At 39.9% G+C, this 14,887-nt stretch overlaps 1 protein-coding gene across 5 annotated transcripts in view; it reads right to left on the reverse strand.

Annotated features, from left to right (window-relative positions):
* Positions 1 to 14,887, reverse strand: part of cnot2 (CCR4-NOT transcription complex, subunit 2) — a 144,969-nt gene that overhangs the window by 61,256 nt on the left and 68,826 nt on the right. For 3 of the 5 annotated variants that reach the window (XM_048548574.2, XM_048548573.2, XM_048548575.2), the window contains 3 exons: positions 11,161 to 11,230; positions 9,823 to 9,970; positions 4,402 to 4,584 (listed from right to left, as the gene is read on the reverse strand). In XM_048548574.2, coding sequence (XP_048404531.1) covers positions 4,402 to 4,584; positions 9,823 to 9,970; positions 11,161 to 11,230 — 401 coding nt within the window. The remainder of the gene's footprint in view (positions 1 to 4,401; positions 4,585 to 9,822; positions 9,971 to 11,160; positions 11,231 to 14,887) is intronic. The other 2 variants (XM_048548576.2, XM_048548577.2) reach the window with 1 other exon arrangement.

Consider the following 14,887-nt stretch of genomic DNA (forward strand, 5'->3'; position numbering starts at 1 on the left):
TACAAGCCTCCAAACAGCAATGGTAACACAGTGGCTGACAGTAAAGAGGAGGTACAACATTGGCGCTACAATAATCATGCACAACTTTAAGCTGTATATAGGCTGAGCAAACCACAATAACAATAACATTGCAGCGGACAAATTTCTGGAAAGTGTACAAGATCTTTTTAGGCATGTACCTTGCTGAATCGAACAGGGAACAGTCTATTTAGATTTGTTTTATGCAATGAGACAGGGCTAATTACTAATATTATTGTGAAATGCCCTTTTGGGAAAAAATGGTATAGCCTTATGAATTCTCCATTGGAAGAGAAATAGAAGTAATCCAACCCAAAACTATGATCCTAAACTGAAGTAAAGGGAAGTACCAAGATATGGGGCTTAAGCAGTAGGTTGGGTAAGTTCTTTAACAGACATAACAGTGTAAAGGTAACTGTCAATATATTAAAAGGAACAAATGCATGCATGATGACAGTCAGGGTCCAACCATATCTGATTTAGATGAAGGAGTCAAATGTACTAATTTGCTGCCAACACAGACTACGTGGGATTGAGAGTTGAGTAGAAGCTGTAAAGAGCTTATAAGACCATTTGGACAAGTTGAGCTTTGGGTAAATGCATGCCAGATATCAGTATAATGCAGGTAAGCATAAGAATGTCCACTTTGGTCGGAAAATGGTTGTAGATTATTATGTAAACTGTGATTGATACGAAATGTTAAAGCATTAAGCAACCTGGGTGTCCTCAGACACTGATTACTGAAAGTAAGCAAGCAGTTGCACAAACAGTTAAGACGGCAGGTTGGTCTTCACTGCAAGAGGGTTTGCATACTGGAGCAAGGAAGTTTTCCTCCAGCTGCATAGGGCCTTGGGCAGACCACACCTAGTATTCTGTGTTTTTTTTGGCCCTCTTGCATAAGAAAATAAAACATTCTTACCAAAGAGGGGGTGCCACAAAGAATAACTAGATTGGTTCCTGTATTGGCAGGTTTTTCATATGAGGAGAGATTGAGTAGACTGGGCCTGTATTCATTGATTTCAGATGAACGAGAGGGGCGATCTCATTGAAACATATAAAATTCTGACAGCGATGCTGAAAGATATCGTCCCTGGCCAAGGCATTATGGTCTTAGGATATGTAGTAAGCCATTGCAAACTGAGACAAAGATAAATTTCTTCATCCAGAGGGCAGTGAACCTGTGGAATTCTCTACACAGAAGGTTGTGGAGACCAAGTCACTGAGTATGTTTAGAAAAGAAACAGATTGTTAAAGGTTAAATGCTTATGGCAAGATATCAAGAGTATGGCATTGAGACAGAAGATCAACCATGTTTGTGGTGAATCACAGGATAGGCTTGATGGGCTGAACAACCTACGCCTGCTCTTATTTTCTATGATTCTGTATAATCAAGTTGCGGCTTGACTGTTTGTCCAATTTTGACATGAACACCTAAAAAGTTAGAACCATAGAAAAGGTTACAGACAGAAAGATGGATTTAGCTCATCCCATCTGCACCAGTCAAAAGAACTAGACACCTATCCTAATCCCACCTTCCAGCACTGAGCTGGTAGCCTTGCAGGTTATAGCACCTCAGGTACAGATCCGGGTACCTTTTAAAGGAATTGAGGGTTTCTGCCTCCACCATCAAACCAGGCATCAAATTCCAGAAATAATATTAAGGACTTTGCGGGTTTGACAAGGCTGTGTTTACTGATGTCATTTCCAGAGTCTAGGTTGATGCTGAGTGGTCCACCCAGTTTTCTTCCCTTGTTAATACTTTGATACAACTGACTGGCTTGCTAGGATAGTAGATTTCCTTACCTAAAAGGGCATTAGTAAACCATACGGATTTTTACAAAAATGACAACGGTTGCATCATTAGGCTAGATTTCAATTTCAGATTTCATTAAATAAAATTTCAACATCTGACATGATGGGATTTAAACCCATAGACACAGATCATTAGTGTACAGCTCTGGATTACTAGTCCAGTGAAATTGCCATCACACCGTCACCTCCCCGGAAAGTAAATTTATACAAGCAAAGAATAGGTACAGTAGAAGAGCTAGTCATTTGGCCCTCATGCCAGCTTTCTGCAAGAGCCAACCAGCTTGTACCACTACCCTATTCTTCCCAAGAGCCCTGCAACTTACTTCCTTCATGTTAGTAATCTAATTCTTTTTTGGAAGCACTGGTTGAATCTGCCTCAACCTCAGTCTCAGGAAATGGTTCTCACTGACATTATCAACCTGACATCTAATGAGCTCTCATTATTTTTGTGTCACCTTAATTATTATCCATTTTGTTTGTCAAAGAATTGTAGGTTGATTGCCCTACCTCTTTCCCTTGTAGTAGACTTGTACCCAAACCATTTCCTCTTTAAAGAAAGCCACTTGCTCACAATTTGCCCACCAATTTGTCATTCAAAATTACCCAGATCAGATCCTTTTCACATCTCACTGAAAATGGCTGCCTTCCAATTAAGTATTTTTACTGTAAACTGTCCCATCCTTTTACATGTGCTCAAGACATTTTTGAGACTACGATCACTTGAGGCATGTCATATCCCAAAAACAAATTCAGCAATGCCTTGTTCCTCGTTGGACCAAAAAATATATTCATCAAAAAGTATTTCTAGGCATATTTCAAGAAATCACCTCCCTCTATAACTTTAACAGTATTACTATCCTAAGCTATTTGGGGTAATTCAAGTCCCTTATGGTAAGTATTCTATTATTCTTGCATACCTTCATAGCTTTCCTGTACATTTGTTCTCTATATCCTTCACACTAGTTGGTGGTCTTTAACATACCTAGTTTAAGGCATCTCTATGTTTCGTCATTCTAACCAAATAAATGCTATCCTCAACTTCTTCAGGACATCCATTCTCTCCAGGACTGTGCTTCTTAACTAACACTGCCACATTCACTCCATTCTTTCACTTCCTTTCTTTATAAAACACTTCAGTCAGAACTTTTCCAAGCCCAATTAGGAGAGTTGAGAGCATGGAAATATGGCCCACCAACATGGGGTCCATCTCGATGGGCTTTTCCTAACAATCACGAATAATTCAACTGAAGAGTAATAACTGATACCCGAACGCATTGAAATTTTAATAATGTGCAAGGTCATCCAATTTCATCCAGATCCTGGCAAAGCTTCAAACTAGCTACAAAGTGAGTGGTCAATGGATAATCGTAGGTTTATGTACATGACAGAAAAAATGGTCTCAAAGGCTGAAAGTGTACCAAAATACATTCACATGAAGACATTCCCCCTCCACATTGAAGGCCCTTAGAGTTCTGGGTCTTCTTTTCAAATATCTTGTCAGTACCCTTTCAAAAAGGCCTCAAATTGGAGTCTCCCTCAAGCCTCTTATTCCCTGGACAGTGTGCACCTCTTGCAACAGGGCTTTTTTTCACCAGTCGGACTGCCCAACTGGCTCTCCTGTGCCATTCAGCACTCCGAAATAGACAACAACTGTAATCTATTCATTGGCCACCTCCTGTAAAAGTGCAAGCATGGAAATGGTCCCAACCCAGAAAAATTCAGCCTTTATCTTCAAAAATATTTATCATCCAATCCTCCCCTTTTTGGAGCTGGGTCTCCACGTCTGCCACAACCTCATATTTCCAAGTGGTTATTTGCACATGCAAGTTATCAGCCATATTTAGCATGCTATGTGTTACACACATGCACTGCAAACCTCCCTTAAACCTTCTTGTATTCTCAGTCTGATTTCAGGTAATATTGTATTAATTCTGACTCGTTTTATCTGTTGCTCCCAATCCAGTGTACAGCTCGTTTTTGCTTTCATAAAATTAGGTTACATTACTTTGAAAAGTGTGATTAACACTTCTAAAAGATGCATTATGCCTTTGAATCCATTCAACATATATGTGTAATTTACTGAAATTATGTATTGGAAGCAGGGCTTATTCCTTCTGATCCAGTAGTTGACCCTATAAATGCCAAAAGGGGATGAGTAAGGTGGCCAGCAGCTTCTAACAAGCAAATTTTGAGTGGAATTACAACTCCATCAAATTTACTTCAGTGAGTGTTACAAAGGAATACGCCTTGTATATATGGTATAAATATCCACTGAAAATGACAACATTGGTAAGCTGCTGGCCAGAATATTACTTGAGAGAGATTTATTTTTGTTTCTTTTAGATATTTCGGGCAAGTTCAAAAGTTGTCATTTCTGTCGCTACGCAGCTATCTTAAAACAGGACACCATGTATAAGTCAGAGCTGTTATTAATAGCTGTCTGACCAAATAACGAGTCCTTCCAAAATCTTTAACATAGTAGATGAGTAACTAATGGAAGTACTCAAACCCACTTAGAATTGTAAATTACCGACATTTTCATCATAACCACAGAAGAAGAACAGGGCTTACCTGCTCACTGTAAAAGGTTGCCGGGATGGCTGCTGCTTTGGCATACATATAATGCTAGGTGAGCTTCTGTTTGGACTGCCTAAACCAGAGCTGCTCATGCTATTTGTCCTCCCTGGAATCCCAATCCCTTGTCCAACCTGGGAATGATTCATCATATTCCTGGGATTCATAGGCAAAATGCTCCTGTTAAAAAACAGCATATATTAAATAGCACTGTGTCTGCCAAACATATGAAAACCTATGAACAAATTATAGAAACAGCCAATATAACATGCCACATATTTCTCTGCTAAATCTCATAATATTCACTCTCAGGTTCATATTACAAATATCGTATAATAATGCACTGAATTATAATTCATGTTATGATGGAAAGTGTGCAGTATGTACTATTTTTGGAATTTTGACATTTTTAAAAATAGATTCATGAATTGTGGTCCGTTCTGTGCAGGATTTTTTTAAAGCTGATCTGGAAGTCAGATGGGACAAAATGCATCTGATTTGAGAAGACATCAAACTGCAATCACATAACTAGGGGAGGCCTGATGGTGTTAACTGATAAAATTATTATATTGTTGAGTTTCTGACAAGCAGTTTAGTTTAGTTTTGACTTCCAAACAGAAGGCTCAAGTTTTCATTTCTGAGGAACCTGAAGCTCAGTTCTAGAAGATAGAATAGTTTGTCTTCAGGGGAATGAAGTTTTTAATAGCTGTCTGACCAAATAACGAGTCCTTCCAAAATCTTTAACATAGCAGATGAGTAACTAATGGAAGTACTCAAACCCACTTAGATTTAATCAGGGGATTAAATCACCTTAACAGACAGTTCTCAAACAGAGGTTTCTAGTCCGTGCAGCTCTCAAGTCAGGAAAGTTTGGATAGAAATCTTTAAGTTACTATAGCTGAGAATGTTTAGGAGATCAGATTTGTGACAGGTTCATGCCAGGACTCAAAGGAGCCGAGTCACTACTGTTCAAGGAAAAGAAGCTGAAAAAGTCAGTTAAGATTTAAAACGCTAAGAAGAAGACTGCAATATTTCTGTGGGCTGAAGTTATTGTAATGGATAGTAGTAAACTTGTCTTGATGCTTCTAATTATCCTTCTGACACACCTTCTTTATTTCTTTTGCATAACCAACTAGTGATCAGTTGTTAAAGAACATCTGCTACCTCAAATGGATATGCTTCATTGACTAACAATCAGGTTAAATAACTTCAAAAATGAACTATTTAACCTACGAGCCAGGTTTCAACTCTCAGATCAGATTTATGTCATATTTCTGTCAGCTGAGAGCATAACAATGTGTACATAAGGTGCTTTCATGGCAACCGCAATAATGCACCTTTGAAACCATAAAAGAAAAATCAATTTCTGACTGATTAAAAGGTCACATGAAAATATGCCCTCAGCACTTCCATATTCCAGAAAGAATTGTGCTTATTTGCACACGAAAAACCTCACAGGATACTCGTGTGGCCACTCATCACTCAGAAGGCAAACCCACCGGAATTCCATTAAATGTAATAAATTCAGCTATTAACACAGACAAAATAATAACAGGAAGTGGAATTTCCTGTAACAGTTACATCTGAAATTACATCCATTCACGCACGAATTTTGCCAATGCCAGGTTATGCTCAAATTTCCTGCCAATCTTATCTGTATTAAACAAAATGTATAAAAATGGCTAAAAGAAAAGTGGCTATCTTCTAGCAGGAGACAATGGCCTAGTGCTATTCTTGCTAGACAACTAATCCAGAAACTCAGCTAGTCTACCTGGGACTTGGGTTCAAATCCCTCCGTGGTAGGTAGTGGAATTTGAATTCAATGAAAAATATCCGGAATTAAGAGAATCTATTGATGAGCTTGAAACCATTGATTGTCAGAAAAACCAATCCTGCTCACTATTGTCTTTCAGGGAAGAAAGTTTGCCACCCTCACCTAGTCTGGCCTAATGTGACTCCAGATCCACAGCAATGTCAGCGGTTCTCAACTGCCTCCTGAAATGCCTAGTAAGCCACTCAGTTTTATCAATCATTATGAAGTTTTCAACAAAGAAGTGAACCAAATCGATCATCCAGCATTGAGCTAGACACCGGAAACGATACCAGTAGAAACAGCCCTGTCGACCCTGCAAAGTCCTCTTTACTAACATCTGGGGCTCATGCCAAAATTGGCAGAGCTGTCTCAAACTATTCAAGCAACAGCCTGTCATAGGTATAATTCCACACGTATGCCTGACAATGTACCAGACACCACCATCACCATCCCTGGATATGTCCTAGCCCAAAGGCAGAACGGACCCAGAGGTAACAACACAATGGCATGCAATTGGGAGATGCCCTCGGAATCATCTACATTGACTCTGGACCCTATCAGATACCGTTCTCCCTCAGCTGATGAATCAGTACTGCATCATGTGAACAACACACAGAGGAACCACCAAGAATGACAAGGGTGCAAACTGCACCGTGGATGGGAGAATTTCAATGTCCACCAGCAAGAGTGGCTCGGCAGCAACATCGTTGATCAAGCTGTGGGTCCTAAAGCACCTAGCTGCAAGACAAGGTCCGCAACCGGTGGTGAAGAAACCAACAAGGAAAACATACCTGACCTCATCCTTATTATTATGTTTGTGGTTCACTAGAATGATAAATAGAACGAGGTAGCTGGTAGGTAAACCTGAACAAGAAGTACTTTATCCAGTGTCCTTCCAGCTCCATAGTCAGTTTTAGACTGCCTCCATAGCATCAGCTGAGAATCATCTGATGTGTTCACTTAAAAATGACAAAACATGTCCAACTACGTAAATAACCCTTACAAATCTGCCAGCTGCAGATGCACCTATCTATGACAATGTTGGTGACAGTGACTACTGCATAATCCTTATGGAGATTATGTCATGCCTTTCAAATGGGAATTGCATCCATCATGTAATGTGGCATATGGCAGTGCTAATTGAGATATAATTTGAATGGTTCTAGAAACTCAAGACTAGGCATCCATGAGATGGTGAGTGTCATCATCACCTGCAGAGCGTACTCCAAAACAATCTGCAACCTCATGCCAGGCATATTCCACATCCAGCTATTACCATCAAGCCAGGTAAACAGCCCTTGTTTCAATGGAGAATGCGGGAGGTCATGCCAGGAGCAGCACCAAACATATCTTAAAATGAGGTATTAACCTGGTGAAGCTACCCTATAGCAGAAACCAGCAAGTGACAGACAGAGCTAAGCAATACCACAAGCAGTGGGTCAGACCTTAGCATTGCAGTCCTGCCATTCATGAATGATAGTGGGCAATTAAATAACTCAGTAGAAGAGGAGGTTTCACAAGCATCCCCATCCTCAATGACTTAAGAGCCAAATGTCAGTGCAAATGATTAGACTGAAAGCTTCAGTTAGTAGAAGTGCCAAGTCAATGATCTATCTCAGCCTTCTTCAGTGATCACCAGCATTACAGATGCCAATTTTCAGCCAATTGATTACTCCACAAGATATTAAGAAACAACTAAGAGCACTGGACAGTGCAAAGGCTATGGATCCTCACAACATTCTGGCAATAGTACTGAAGGCCTGTGCTCCAGAACTTATTGCTCTCCCAGCCAAGCTGTTCCAGTATAGTTACAATACTGGCGTCTGACAATGTGGAAAATTGCCCAAGTATGTCCTATGCACAAAAGGCAGGGCAAATCCAACCGGGCCTCATCAGTAGAGATGGAGGATGTTATCAACATTCTCACAAACAGCACCTGCTCAGCAACAACCTGATCACTGTCGCCCAGTTTGGCCTCTGCCTGGGCCACTCAGCTCCTGAATTCATTACAGCTTTGATTCAAACATGAATAAGAAGAGCCGAATTCCATTGGTGATGTGGGGTGAGAGTGACAACTTTTGACATCAAGGCTGCATTCAACCGAGTACGGCATCAAGGAGCCCTAGAAAACCTGATCTCTGAGTCTCGAGGGCAAACGCTAGTTAGAGTCATACTTGGCACATAGGAAGACAGTTTTGGCTGTTGGAGGTCAGCCATCTCAACTCCAGGACATCGCCACAGGAATTCTTAAGAGTAGTGTCCTAGGTCCAACCAGCTTGAACTGCTTCATCAATGGCCTACTCTCCATGATAAGGTCAGACATTAGAATATTCGCCAATGGCTGCACAATGTTCAGCACAATTTGTGACTCCTCAGATGCTAAAGCAGTCTGTATCCGAATGCAACAAAATCTGAACAATACCCAGGCTTAAGCTGACAAGTAGCAAGTAACATTGAGACCACACAAATGCCAGGCAATGACCATCTCCAATAAGAGACAATCTAAGCACCACCTCTTGACACTCAATGGTGTTACCATCACTGAATCCTCCTCTATCAACATCCTTAGGGTTACCATTGACCAGAAACTCAATTGGACTAACCACAAACAGTGGCTACAACAGCAGGTCAGAGGCTAGGAATACTGTGGTGAGTAATTAACCTCCTGACTTCCCAAAGCCTGTTCACCATCTACAAGGCAGAAGTCAAAGTGTGATGGAATACCTCCCACTTGTCTGGATAGATACAGCTCCAAAAATACTTAAGAAGCTTGACACCATGCAGAACAAACCAGCACACTCAATTGGCACAACATCCACAAGCATCCCATCCCTCTACCACCGATGCTCAGTAGCAGCAGTGTGCGCTATCTACAAGGTGCACTGCAGAAATTCACCAAATATCCTTAGACAGCAGCTTCCAAACCCACAGCCACTTCTCATCTAGAAAGACAAGGGAACACCACCATCTGCAAGTTTCCAACTATTCACCATCCTTGCTTGAAAATATATGCCATTCCTTCACTGTTGCTGGCTCAATATCCTGAAATTCCCTTCCTAGGGGCACTATGGGTCAACCTAAAGCATGTAGATTGCAGCAATTCAAAGTGACAGTTCACCAGCAACTACTCAAGGGCAACTAGGGATCAACAATAAATACTGGCCAGCCAGTGATGCCAACGTCCCATGAGGGAATAAAGGGGTCCAAACAGTATGCCAACCATTAATCATACATTCTGCCTTTAAATATGAAAACTGAAGATGCAAAATGGGTAACTCAAAAATCACAAAAACGCACAAGAAAAATTACCATGTACAATTGTGTCTAAAATTCTGGCCTGACAGATAATTGCTTTTCACTCTAGGTATCAATGCTTTGAGCATGAATACATAGGAATCGACACCAAGAATCAAATGGTGCCTGTATAAAAAGCAGCATATTGTTCATCTTATGAACTTCAAGTAATATTCAAATAATGCATTGCATCTACTTAAATGCTGTTTCTACATTGCTATAAAGTTCCACATCACCAACCATAAAATCAATGTTTATATTGTTGAACACTGATACTGCAAGAGGTAATTAAAATTGCTTTATCTCATTACCTGCTTGGTGAAGATGGAGTATGAAGTGACATTGTCGGCACTCCTGTTGTTGGTGTTACATGATTGGGTAACTGAGTACCTTGTGATAAGCTGCGATTTAACTGGGGGTTATTGTTGCCCATTCCTCTCATCGGAAGGCCTAATGCACCTGCAAAAATATGAATATGGGCTTTTTCAATTGTTGTTTTGATTGTCTGAGCTTGCCTAATATCGATTGAGCAATTTTGTTTGTAAAAAATACTATTGGATACTGATTATTATGTATGCATTAAGTTGCATGTTAACTTACTAGGTTTATCTATGAAACTATGAGGAAATCAATGCTGAGACATATTCCAGCAAAAGACCTACAATATCTGTAAAACTATTTCAGCCAGCACTTTAGAATTGTGGCTTGGTAATGCATTGTTTTTCATTAGCTATATTTTATTATGTTTCAAGTTATACACTTTCATGTGCACACTTGACAATAAAGTAATCGTACTGATGTTTAGACATTTGAGTATTGTTGAATAAAAGCACATTTTATTGAAACTTTTTATCCTTCCATTCATCTGGACATTCATAAGAACAATGTAAATGGGACATTTTATACTTTATGAGAAGAAAGTGCTGATTATTGGCATGTGGACTCTGAACTCAAAACAGTATTCAACATTAGATGTGATTCTATGATTGGACACCATTTGCTATGTAGTCTGCTAAGAATTACATCAAATTTAAGACCATCAGTCAGGTTTGTCACATTTGTGTGCTGGAAGCCACACACATTAATATGCAGGTTCCTGTTCTTTGCCAGCAGAAAGAACTTGTACACAGCTTTGTCCCTTTTTCCAAGCATAAAAAATATGTGCCATTTTCAGATTTATTCTTCAGGGCAATGACTTGACCAATCACAATCAACCTGCCTGGTTTAAATTAAACAAAATGTGGCAGTTAACTGCCAGTCATCACCATTCTTCTTTTCAACATCTCTACCAGAGACCACTTGCCAACCAATCAGCACACTTCTCATACAGTATAAAATATAGTTGATTTATTTTGCATTTCTTTACATTGGTATTCTTGTATACATCCTGATGAGTGCAAGACAAATAGCTTTGACAAAATGTTTGTTTTCTTTCAGCATTGTATTATTCTTTCAGATTTTGGATTATTAACAACAGGAAAACAGCTTATGGTATTATATTTATTGTCAAAGCTAGAACTTTTGAAATTTTAAATTCAAGACAGTAAATAACTGCAAAGCTAGCTCTGCTGTCCATTATGCATTGAGATTCATAACTATTTAAGGGCTTTTGCTCTACATACAACACTTCAACAACAGAAAAGACTTACTTTGCCCATATAAACTTGCACCAAACTGAGATAGCTGCCCTGATGTTGATGGTGATGGAGATGCCAGCATCTAGGGGAAAAGCATGGGCAGTCAGAAACAAATCAAAAGTCCAAAGTTTGCAGAAGTGGATCAAAGAAATGGACTCAATACTTTACACAGATCCATTGTATACATCTTTATAAACACAACTCAAGCAACAAAGGAAATTAAAGATTCAAAAATTGTCAAGTCAAAAACATGGAACTCCACAGGTGCATAATTATAAATGTTACATTAAAAGAATTGGCTGCGCCTTGAATGAAATTATTTCATAAACCTATTTATACATTCAGAAAATTGTATAAACTCATTTTTGAACTGAGATTTTAACTATCATCCCAGTGGTTCCCAATTTGAGATCACATCCTCCAAAAGTTGATCACAGACATAGCTTTTGGGGTCTTTCTCCTCTGAAGCAGCAATGGTCAATGTAAGGAGGAGAATACCTAATCCAGAAGTTCTGCTTGGACTATCCGGGACCTAATGCGTTTTTACCATTGCCTATTAAGGGCGGACAGTGAATCCAGAATGTTCTTGGTTACCTCTAAGAACTTTTGGTAGCCAGGTCAGGATCTATACATTGGCCACGCATAAGCCAGAAAGATAAGCATAACTCAGTAAGTGACTGAGTGTAGACAAAAACTGGCAATTCATGAAACTTAACTAGGATTAATTACAGGCTCCTTACCTCAGGCTAACGCCTCTGGAAGACAGGGGTTGATTAACGTGCATACTTATGAATGCGTGCATGTGAGGGTGAGGTAGGGAGGTGGGCAGAAGAATAAGATAGAGACTGATTATTGTGAGTGCGAGCACATATGAGTATAAAATGAAAGAGAAGTGGAGGTGCAATTTACAGTGTGTGGTGGTGGTGGGGTGGGGGGGGGGGGGTTGTCACTGAGCCTTCTGTATCCAGAGCATCTGCAGAGCTTAGCTGAAATGAAATGACTACATAAAAATATTTTGTAGGAAGTAATTTATAAGTAAACATTTTTCACAGATCAATGTTATACATCATTTAAGAAGAGAAATTCGTAAGAAATATAAAAATAGACAAACTTTAATAACCATGTACTTAATCTTACAATGCTGCTTTATTGCTCGCATTGGAATTATATTACTATTCAATTTTAAAACAGGGTAACATGAAAATAGTCTGGGGTGTGAAGTATTATGTTAACCACACATCTGAATCAGTAGGTTGTTGATTCAGTCTTACACTTGGCAACAGGACGGGACAAGATATCAGAAGAGCACGAGTTCAGGCCGAGCAGTAAATTAATCCCTCATCTGTCATTTCTACACTTCCATTTGACAGAAACAATGCAAGTCTCCTAGAATTTGAATAATGTTCCTCGCGACCAGTATTATGAAAATGAAATTTCGCACTGAAATTTGTCCAAGTTTATCACTTGCAAATTTTCTCTACAAAACTATATGATTTGTATTTTCAAAGTAATCCACTGTATGCAAGTGCTTTGGGACATTTTGTAATATCTACCACTTAAATGCAAGTTTGTTTTATTCCTGAATGATACCAGTCCAAATTTCCACAGTTCAAGGATCTTTTCTCATCACTCTTGTACATTTTGTTTGGATTCAAGGTTTGTCAGTCAATGCTGTTGCTTTGCCGTGCTTCTTTAGCAATATGAAGCTGCGCTCCTGGACTCATACACCTTGACTTATTTTGTTATGAAGAGGTGTCATATTCAATTTTACTCAGAAAACTTAAGAATTGAAGAATTGTACAAAATAGATTTGTTTCAAGTTTTGTGGAAATATCTGGAATGGATTCTTTAGAGGTGACCATTGAAACCTCATTGTGGACACTGCGGATGAGCTTCCAGTAAATCATTTGACAGGCGATAAACTATTGTTTTGCTCAGGACTCCTAGATGGAGTCATTTTGAACATTTTTAACTGGTAAATGACTTGGAGGAAAGCTTCTAATAATAAGATGCATTGAAGGGAAGCTTTCTGAGAACAAGCTAAGTAGGACCATAGGACTAAAAGACATAGGGAGCAGAATTAGGCCCTTCAGCCTACCCACACTTTACAGATTATATGATTTGATGTTTCTATGAATCTGCTCCACCATTTGATCATAGCTGATATATATTTTGCAACCTCATTCGCTTATCCTTTCCCTGGAATCCTTGATCCCCTTGCTAATCAGGAACTTATCTATTCTCATCTTAAATATACTCAGTGGCAAGGCCTTCACAGCTTTCTGAGGCAATCAGTTTCACAACTTAACCACCCTTTAGCTGAAGAAATTCCTCCTTGTATCGGTTCTAAAGGGTCAACCCTTCGTTCTGAGGTTGTACTCTTGGATCCCAGTCTCTCCTATTAGTGGAGACGTCTTCTCTGTGTCCACTCTATCCAAGTCTCTCAAAATTCTTTAAGTTTCAATAAGACCTTCCCACATCCCTCTAAAGTTCAGTGTGCAGACCCAGAAACCTCAACTGCTCTGCATATGGCTTGCCTTTCATTCCCAGGATTCTTCTTGTAAACCTCTTCTGGACACCCTCCTATCGCCAACATTTTGTTCCTTAGACATGGGGGCCAAAATTGCTCATAGTATCCAAAATGTGGTCTGACTAGAGCCTGATAAAGCCTAAACAGTATATTTTTGCTCTTCTGTTCTAGCCCTCTCAAAATGACTGCTAATATTGCATTTGCCTTCCTAAACGCCAAAGTGAAATTGCACATTAACCATAAGAGAATCCTGGGCTAGGATTCCCAAGTCCCCTTGCACTTCAGATTTATGAGGCCTTTCCCCACTTGGAAAATAGTCTACACTTCTACTCTCCTTACCAAAGCATGTAATTTTTATACCTTCCCACATCAATTCCATCTGCCACTTGTTTGTCCACTCTCCCAGCCTGCCCCAGTCCTTCTGCAGCCTCCCTGCTTCCTCAACACTATCTGCACCCACCTATTTTTGCGATATTTGTGAAATTAGCAATAATGCCCTCAGTTCCTTCATCTCAATTGTTAATGTGTAACGTGAATAGTTGTGGCCCCAGCACTAACCTCTGCAGAACTCCACTAGTTATTGACCACCATACTGAAAAAGGCCCCTTTGTTCCTATTCTCTACCTTCCAGAGAAAAGCCTACGGATAACAAGCAGAATTGGGAAAAAGCTTGCTAGAAACAAGCTGAGCTGGACGAAAGCTTGCTAAGAACAAGCTTCCAGACTGAACTGAAAAGAAACTCATTGTTGAGTTTAGGGTGAAACTTGAAAGCTCTTTGAAAGATCAACAGTATCTTTAAACGGTCTTCAATATCCTGAACAAGCTGTATCTGCCAGATTTCAGACGGAACCATCACAGAATCGCTACAGTGTGGAAGCTGGCCATTTAACCCATCGAGTCCACACTGAACCCCTGAAGAGCATCCCAGCCAGACCCACCCTATCCCTGGAACTGCTAGTTCATCTAGCCTGCACATCCCTGGACACTATGGGCACCTTAGCATGGCCAATCCACCTAATCTGCACATCTCTGGACGGCTGGAGGAAACCGGAGCACCTAAAAGAAACCCCACAGACAGCAGGAGAATGTGCAAACGCCATGCTGACAGTCACCCAAGAGTGGAACTGAACCTGGGTTCCTAGCACTGTGAGACAGCAGTGCTAATCTGGAGCAACCATGCAATCATGTGTGATTAGTGATGATCACATA

The sequence above is a fragment of the Stegostoma tigrinum genome, chromosome 18, assembly GCF_030684315.1.
Source record: "Stegostoma tigrinum isolate sSteTig4 chromosome 18, sSteTig4.hap1, whole genome shotgun sequence".
Lineage (NCBI taxonomy): Eukaryota > Metazoa > Chordata > Chondrichthyes > Orectolobiformes > Stegostomatidae > Stegostoma > Stegostoma tigrinum.